A 9,519-nucleotide genomic window follows, 5' to 3' on the forward strand; every position below is an offset into this window, starting at 1 on the left:
ATCTATTAGCTTGTCTGTCTGCCTTTTCCCCCCTTAACTTTGTCTGTCTTCCTGCTTGCCTTTCTCCCCCTTAACTTTCTGTCTGTCTGTATATCGATTTGCCTGTCTGTCTGCCCGCCTATCTCCCCCTTAACTTTCTGTCTGTCTTTCTGTCTTTCTCCCCCTTAACTTTCTGTCTCTCTATCTTTTTTCTTTTGACTGACTCATTTAAATTTCCATTTATGACAGTATAACACATTTCATCGTTTTAGCAACTTATTTTAGCTCTGTTACACTTCCAAGCTCTTTTTCAGTGAATTGCAACCCTAATAGTTCATTTTGCATTTGATTTAATTGCTTCTGCATTTTCTACAATCTTTTGCCTTATTTTTGTGCATTTCAGCTTCTTTGTGCATTTGAATTAAGCTTTTTTGCATTTTCTGCGGTGTTTTGCAATTGTTTGAGCATTTCAGCTTCTTTCAGCATTTGAATTAAACTCTTGCAAGTTCGTTCCAGCTTCAGCATTCACACACACCTTCCGCAGGAAGTGCAAATTTTCTGGTCTATTCTATTATGATGCGTTTAAAAAAGGGAGATGCGCGGGGTTTGTATGACGTGTACTCTATTGGTTAATTATGATGCGTTCCAGCAACAAGCTGATTTATGATTGGCTGACTACACCTGCTTTAGCATTTTGATTGGACACGCGACGTTCGGGAAGGTCGTTCCTATTGGTCGCGCCATCGGTAGTGCTCGGCGATGATTGGCTAAACTTACGGGTTGTAGAGTCCGGCAAAGTGTCCGCTGATAACTGAACTGAAGAGGAAGTACTTTTTAAAATGGAAATATAACAAATCCTACTTTAACTTTCTACAGCCGAGCAGAGGGAGAAGGTGAGCGGGCTCTTGTAGTCACTGTCTTGTCCGGTGGAGGGAAGGTTATCTGTTTACAAACAGCATCGCCTGCCTACACGGACGGATAACGTTAACGTTACTTGTTAATCCGTGTGCAGTTGGTGGACAGGGTCAGAATGAAAGCTTCTCTGGTGATGCTTCAGCGTGCTTAATGACATTTAAGCGCTGATTATATTGATTACTATCTAACGTCACGTTCGTTTAGAGAAGATATGACAATAAAATGACTTAAAGAGCCTGTCAATGTGAGCACGCATTCATTCTTTCGCTGTGTGGGTTCAGTTGTTAGCTAGTGTTGCACTTGACTTCACTCGGGTTTATTTGCCTCTGATATGACAGTAAAATGCAACAACCAGTCCCGGTTACTTCCTTTGGGTGTTGTAAGTAAATAGTTGGACAGTATTAAGATGCTTCAGACTCAGTTCGGGTTCAAATAGCTCATAACGCTTACCGTTTGACTGTATGACATCACGGAAGCGACCAGTGGTCAAGCTAGGCGAGGTGAAACAGGAAGTCTGGTAAGGTAACAAAATAAAAGCAATGTAAACGGATGTAGCCATCTCTTGGTGGAAACAAGCCGCTTATTTTCGTTTAAGCTATTCAAACACAGGTACATTATTTAGTTCTTCCTCATAACACTTTTGCTTTTCATCAAGGAAAATCGGGTAATTTCAGGTCTTGTGCTGTGTTTTTTAAAGCTGACTTGACAGAGATACAGAAGCCATACAATAGCTCAATGGTGAAAATTATTTGAATATTATCTGCACAGTAAGCAACAATTCACAGTTAAAATACGGACGAGTCTCTGCTTTACATACAGAGTAGCATGTTTGTCCTATACGTTTGTTTGCTTTCTGTGTGTTTTTGTGTGTGTGGCTTACTGTTATTGCAAACAAGCTGCAGTGCTGTAATTCCTCAACATCACCAATATTGAACAAAAATAGCACAAGTAAATCAACAGATATCAGTGTCAGTATGTTGAAGGCAGTTGTGTTTCATATAAAATTGAAAAAATAAATAAACTGGGCGCCGACTGTTTCCAAATGTCGCCGTTTACTATTTGAAATAGTTCATATATTATATACTTATATTATAAATTGTTTCTTTTTTAAAACATGACATCAAAAGTTTTTGTTAAGAGTTTTTGTTGTTGTTGATGAAATAGCGGACAGAAAAGAGATGGATTTGGTTGACTTACCCAGACACATTGTGAGAATAGTTTGTGTGTGTCGTCATGTTTCTCAGGCAGCCATGCCCGCTCAACCCCCTGTGAGGGAGCCGGAGGAGGAGATGGAGGCAGAGGGAGAGTCACAACTCCCTGAGGCCAACGGAGAGGTGGAGCAACCGAGAGAGAATGAAAGAGGAGGAGAGGAGACCATGGAAGAGAGCACGGAGGAGAGGGAGACTGACATGGAGGAGAGTGAAGAGGAGGATGAGGAGGAAGAGGAGAGTTCGGGTAAAGACCCTAAGTACTCGGCTCAATTGTGACAAAGATTCTGTTATTGTCTTGTCTGTTTTTCACGCTGTCTCTGTCCTCTGTGTGAAGAGATGGATGATGAAGACTGTGAGCGGAGGAGAGGAGAATGTCTGGATGAGATGTTGGATCTGGAAAAACAATTTCAGGATCTGAAAGAGAAGTGAGTTGAATCAGGAGGGTGAAGAAGCTCTACGCTGTGTCCCCCTGGTGTGATTCTGAACTTATCTCAAGTTCTATGAAGGATGGAGGGAAAAAAGGACAAGAGACAGACCCCAAGTTGTTCATAAAACGTCACTGACTGACCTCACCGTGTGATTGCAGGTTGTTTCGGGAGCGGCTGAACCAAGTGAAAGTGAAGCTGGACGAGGTGCTGACAGGGAAGGCTGGAGAATACAAAGAACCACTGGCTGCGCTACAGAACAGCATGCAGATACGAACACAAGTGGCTGGTAGGCAATACACACCTTTTCTTGGATTTTGAACAGCTTTAGCTTTTTTGTCATGGCTTGCGCTGCAAGTCACGTTGCATGTCATAAAGTCATGATGTGAAATGTGATTTTGTTGGGTAATTTGGAATCTTCCCTGCACACAATAGAGGGTATGCACATGATGTCACAGAACGCTGTTACGCTCACTGAGTGGCAGAAAGACGAGCAGCAGTGTTAGCTTGCATCAGCTAAAACACAAACACCACATCTAAAATGGGGAAGAGCTGGACCACTGGTTCTTTGGTAAGCAGTAAGGACCACTGTCGAGTCCGACTGCCTATAATTTAAGCAAATAATCACTTGTTTTACTCCCGGTTTGCTAAACGCAGCCATGGTAACAGATGTTTTGCCACTCAGTCCAGCGTTTTCCGGAAGGAGAAGTGACATCAACCCATACCGTCTATTTCTTCTTCCTCCTCTTCACTCTCCTCCGTGGTCTCCTCTCCTCTCCTCCTCTTTCATTCTCTCTCGGTTGCTCAAACATATCTGAGAAATTGAACAGAACATGTCTGGCCCCATGGGGTTTTTTTGGGTGTAGAGGTGTAGCTTTTCTCATGTCTGGTAGTAGCGCCGTACAACACCTGGCCACCAGGTGGGGCTGTTTAACAAACGTTAACCTCTAAGTCTGATTCAGTCAGTGTAAATGTGGATCTGAAACAGATCCCAGTCTGTTATGTGATATTTCCTCGCTAGTTGCTCCGCGCTTGAACCGGATGTCGTTCTGGTCCGCCATCTTGCAGGCCATCCCAAAGCTCTTATTTGTGCTTCGAGGAGCGATCTCTAAGGTATGAGGGATGAAAAAAGACATATGTATAAATGAATGAATAAATAAAATTAATAATTCAATTCAGAAATAAATTAAAATTAAATATGTTTTTGTAAAAATAAAAAAAAGGCTTTCTGTATTTCTACATTTATTTATGCCTGTATTTCCACGTTTCTACATTTATTTATGCCTGTATTTCCACGTTTCTACATTTATTTATGCCTGCGCCTGTATGCTAATAGAGTGGTTAGCTGGGGGCCGCATCGCAAACCAGACGGAGGCAAGCGATTCATCTACATGACACAAGCCAGCTACACAGTAGATTCCTGTAGTCAAACATATTCAGTGTCAAAGTACATGGATTCTTCCATGGTTATTACAACAACAGCTAGAGTAGGATTCTTCCACTGTTGGTGTAGTTTTTTGTAGTTAAAAGACTTGGTGAAAAAATTACTCCGGAAAGCCCCGCCCAACTCCTTCTCTTGGATTTCAACCCTCAACCAACCGGAATATTTACTGCGCCATTTTCCTCGTCGAATGTCTGTGGTAAGTGTCTCTAAATTACTTATTAAATCATTGTTTTTTGCATTTGAGTAGAAGCCGCATTGTAGAATAACTTAACATTGATGTCCACCACCGCAGCCTCTGCTGCTCTGTGTCGGCTCCTGCACACACGCACAGCGGCCAGCAGAGGGCGAGGCCGCAGTGGAGACCGAGTTGCGAAGGGAGCTCTAAACTACACCAGTTTAACACAGCTATGCTCGTTAGTGTACGTATGTGCAATAAAACCTTCGTGACTAAAAATATATTACTTTATCAGTCCACCTGTGTGTAGTGTAAACATGTAGAAAGCGTTATTTTATTCTGCTCTGTCCTCAGTCGCTCATCCTCTGTGTGTTAAACAAGCACAGCTAATGTTAGCTTGGCAATTAGCCAAATGTTACAAACAAGCTAAATTGAAATCTGTCTGTCTGAAACGTTAGTGTAAGTGTTTAGCTTAGTTTTGCCCTCTAGCTTAAAATGTGGCACACTGTTGTAAACTCAGCTGCTGGCTGAGACATACATTTCATTTAAAGCCAGAGATAGTGCTCGCAGTTAATATTTACAGACTAATGATGTGTTGCAAGCTGCGGTTGTTAACGCTGGTTTAAAGTCAGTACATCAGAGAGCAGCAACTGTGTCTGTTGTGGTAATGCTAATAAGTTAAATATTATACACACACGATGAGATGAGAACTAAAGTGGATGCAGACGTCTTTGAAGAAGCAGCACAGCAACCCGATGCTGGTGTATTTACTATCAGATCTGACAACAGTAAACTTGATTCCCGTTTCTTTCAACATAGTCCATGGATTAAGACCCAGTTACACTTTAGTTGTGAAAAACCAACAAATGGTGTTTATTTCTTCTCTCTCTCCTGAACTACACTTAGATTCCAAGGGGACAACCTCTTCCAGCTCTTCCCAGTCCACCAGGCCACGGCTTGATGTCGTAACCAACTCAGCACTGTACATTTCAATTTGTGGCTCAGATGGTACAGTCATCCTGGATGAGGAATGAAGCGCTTCCAGAAAACAAGAGAAGGCTGATACTGATGTCAAACACGTAAGTTGATGTGTAAAATGTATTTACTGTGAGAGCCTCCTTTGCACAGTTTTTTGATTGGTAGCTATTTCTGTAGGTGTATTTACTGTAAGTTGTTCATGATTATTTATTGTTAGTGAATATTGTCTTGTCTTCTACTCCTTTCACAGTTAATTGAATCTGCACTGACCAAGAAACCTGGTGGAGGTCGTATTATCAAGGCGAAGAAAGCTCTGACTGACTCCTCACGGCAACAGATGGTTAAAGGATAATCTCAGTATTTGTAAACCTGGGCCCCATTTTCACATATTTTGGTGTTGAAATGACTCGTAGGTACAGAAACTTTTAAATCAGTGCAGTAGATGGCTTCCAGGAGACACTCTTTATTTATTTTTAATTTTTTTAACAGGAAGCTGAAATCTCAAAGACAATTCTCACTCTAAAATCTTGTGAGACACATTCAACACCAACACACAGCAGGCACACTCCGGCACCACAACTCTCTCGGGGGCTTATTTGGTAGATTTTGGTTAGAGTTGATTGGTAGATTACAAATGATGGCATGATAATGACGTTTGTTATGGGCTACAGTTCTCCCCTGGAATGACCATTAAAATGTAAAATTAATGTGCAGTTTAAAAGCAACTGCTAAGGGAGCTGTGACACTGAAACAGAACTACAAACTAAACCATAATGGTAAATGTTTTTATTTTTAATAAATTGTATGGATTACATGGATCTTATGGTGGTTGTTGTTTTTTTCCCCTACTGCAAACATTAAACAAGTTTTACTTGTTTTAAGTGTTAGCTGGACATGCTAAAGTAGAAAATTGTAAAACACTAGAAAGTAGTTATTTAGATTTTTATGTCAACAAGGTGTTTGGCAAGAACACTTAAGGTAAAATAAACCATAAATAAATAAATGCAGAAATAGCCTTTTTATTACAAAATATATTTAATTTAAATTTATTTCTGCATTTATTTATTTATTTATTCATTCATACATGTCATTTTTCATCCCTCATACTAAGGGGCCATGAGCAAGGATCCACAAGTGCGGCCTTCATAGAAGTCTTTTACTGGCCGGCACACCCCCGTATCAGAAAGGATCCTCATTTTTTTTTCTCTCCTCGCAAGGAAAAGACACAAGTGAGGGACTCGTGGATGCAAATAAGAGACTTGAGATGAACCCATTATTCATTCAACTCGCAGAGGTCACACAATTTCTTAATCCTACACCTACGACAATGTCTTTGTAAATCACAGAATGAAAAGGGTCATTTAAAAAAACTTGTATACAGGAAAAAAAGTGCCATGAGCTGCATTAGATTAATAAACTGTATGGTGTCACTATCTGTTTCTGTCTTCTTCTAAAAGGACAGACAAAAAATAAAGACATATCTTCAGTCTCTGTCTTTAACGTCCTCTCTGTGTCTTTCTACAGGAGTGTACAGAGAGCTGTGTCTACAGGTGATCAAACACAAGCACGAGTGTGAACTACAGGGAGCAAAGCAGCACCTGGAGGTAATATATAAACACGCACACGCGTACTGTATATGAACGCTCACACACTTCAGCCAATGGTATTGAACAAGTGTGTGTGTGTGTGTGTGTGTGTGTTACAGAGTGAGCGGGCACTGCTGTTTGATGCCATGAAGACAGAACTGCTGGAAAAGATTAGAAGACTGGAGGAGGACAGACAGAATACAGACCTCACCTCAGGTACGGCTAAGATGTCAATCCCAAAGATAAATCTATACATCATCATCGTCATCATCATTAGTCTTGTTGAATTAGGGAACAAAATACATTGACTCTAGTTTTTCTGCCATCATTAATGTTTGAACAGAAATCTGCGTCTGTGTGTACACACATTTTGCATGTACTAGATAATACTCACTACACTCTGAAGACGAACCCAGTGATAACCTAAAAACTGACCTACTGTGTAGCAGAGGTAGCAGTACATGCTCGTGCTGGCAGCGCCCCGAATGTATTAAATACTGTGCCTCTCAGCAAAAAGTGTAGAAGCAAACGCATGCATTTAAGGGGTCCATGCAGAGCAAATGCAGCAGTTGCAAACTTGAAAACAAAACACTCATAGGCACAAAATCTGTCACAAGGAGCATATTACCAGCTTTTGTAACTGACAGCTGACTTTGTGTAAGCAATAATTTACGACACTGTAAATTAACTTCAAAAGGGTGAGGCTGAGTCCTTACCACGGCGTCCTGGGTTCAAGACCATGTCATCCCTCTTCTCTCTCTCTCCTCTCTCTTCAGCTGTTTCTATCAAATGAGAGGCAAAAGCCCAAGTACTAATTTGAAAAAAAAAAGGTTAAATCGGATGAGCTTTTCTCAGTGGCAAAAAAAAATTGGATTCTAGCAGTTGCTTTTCAGCCCACCTTTTAAGTCTTTTCAGGACATTTTTCACTTTTCCTTGTAACAAGGTACAAGGTGGTTTATTTGTCATTATACAGCACCAGGCTGCATGACGAAATGAAATTTGTAGTTCCTTCATGCTACACACACAACATATAGTTAAATGTAGGCCTATATTAAAATATGGTACCTTGTGTTAGAAGAAGTGAACTTAAATCTAAACAGTGAGACGAGCCATTTAATTAATGCTTCATTTTCGCATTACAGAGTGGAGTGATGACACGAGGGGCAAGAAGTGTAAAAGAAAGAACCTGCTGGGTCGGTCGGAGAGGAAAAAGAAAGTAGCTCTGGTTTCAGGTGAAACTTCTCCCCACACCGCTTGTCAGAAACTCCTTCTTATACAACTTTGTTGTATTCCAGCTGTTCCCCTGTGTTGATATATGTGTTGCAGTTCCTCTCTGTGTTGGTGATTCTGCCACAAACCGTATCTCGAAGTTCATTTGCCTGTAAACCGACAGATTTAACCCCACTCCCTCCGTGTCTCACAGGGCCTTTCATTGTCTACATGTTGAGAGACATCGACATCCTTGAAGACTGGTCTGCTATCAAGAAGGTAAAGAAAATTGTAGTTAGGTTTAGATTTTGGCTCCCAAATTTGTGAAACCCACAGCACTACACTGCATACACTCCAACAAATGAAGCAGCAAAATGTGTCATGGTTACAGAGATGTTTAGCTAACTTGATCTCTGTGTGCTTTTCAGGCAAAAGCAGCGCTGTCGCCACTAAAAAAGAAGGTTGAAAGTAAGTCTGCCCGTTTGCATACCCATACAGGGACCCTTCAGTTGGAGACTTTTTCTGTAAGACGATCTCATTTTGTCTTTCAGAGCGGTGATAATAGGAGCATCTTATTGAAGACCAGCGGCAAAGAAACCAAACTTAACAAACACACATTCCCAGCTACACCCACTTTAACAGTTAAGGCTTTGTCTCCTCGACTGAAACCCAGCAGACTGTTGTGTTGTGTTTTTTTCTGCGTCTCTGACCCCAGCAGCCAACCACCCCACTGCTTATTTATCTATTGCTATTTAAAATAAGGTCTTAATGATATGACAACCATGTATTTATAGAAGGATTTTTAATAGTGATTAAAATTTTAACCTTTTGTGACACAAGGTTTTTGCGTGTTCCGCTGGATCTCTTCTCGTGCGTTACTGATGATATGGGGGACACGGTCACATTAAGGGAACTTGCCTGCCTTTTGGGGACAAAAAGCAAGTCCCCATAATGTCATAAACTTCCAGGATGAAGTAAGGTCCTCTGAAGTGATGGAAACGTGTGTGTGTGAGTGTGTGTGTGTGTGTGGTGTGTGTGTGTGAGAGAGAGAGAGGGAGATCAATTCCTGCTCCAGGCTTTATAACTAACTAGGCAACTAAAATCTTTTCAAAATATAATTTCTATTAAAGTATGTAAGTACTATGTGTGTATTAGAAGAACTGTTTGGAGAAAACAAAGATGTATTTAAAGTCAAAATATTTCTAAGGTAGTGTTTTAGGGCTATTGTAAGTTTTTAACAAATGATGGTCAGGGGGTATAATTCCTTGAAAAAACTGAAGTTGTAAATGTACAAGACAAAACCCACATTCTCTGAGATTAAATTGGGAAATTTACAAGAAAAAAATGTTTTTTAAGTCATTAATAATACAAGATAAGAGTCAGTGCAAACATAAGAGGTGGAGCTTTTAGACAGTCAGATATGAGGGACTGTAACGGAGCCATTTGAAAGCATGAGTCACATCTTTTTATATCATTTATAAATGTCTGCACTTCTTCCCCAATGTTTTATTCTCTTGGTCTTTGAACAGAAGGAAGTATTTCATAATAACTCACTGGTTGGTGAAAATATCTTTTGACAGCTGTTGTTATTAACATC

The 9,519-nt window shown here is 40.5% G+C and overlaps 1 protein-coding gene across 1 annotated transcript; it reads left to right on the forward strand.

Annotated features, from left to right (window-relative positions):
- The first annotated feature begins 717 nt into the window (after positions 1-717).
- On the forward strand, positions 718-8,761 carry brms1 (BRMS1 transcriptional repressor and anoikis regulator). The gene is made up of 10 exons (XM_046064301.1): positions 718-872; positions 2,139-2,349; positions 2,440-2,530; positions 2,692-2,819; positions 6,652-6,731; positions 6,833-6,929; positions 7,856-7,945; positions 8,137-8,201; positions 8,351-8,390; positions 8,474-8,761. The coding sequence occupies exons 2-10, from the start codon at positions 2,145-2,147 to the stop codon at positions 8,479-8,481; spliced, it is 804 nt and encodes a 267-aa protein (XP_045920257.1). The 5' UTR covers positions 718-872; positions 2,139-2,144; the 3' UTR covers positions 8,482-8,761.
- Positions 8,762-9,519: the final 758 nt, after the last annotated feature.

The sequence above is a fragment of the Micropterus dolomieu genome, linkage group LG12, assembly GCF_021292245.1.
Source record: "Micropterus dolomieu isolate WLL.071019.BEF.003 ecotype Adirondacks linkage group LG12, ASM2129224v1, whole genome shotgun sequence".
NCBI lineage: Eukaryota > Metazoa > Chordata > Actinopteri > Centrarchiformes > Centrarchidae > Micropterus > Micropterus dolomieu.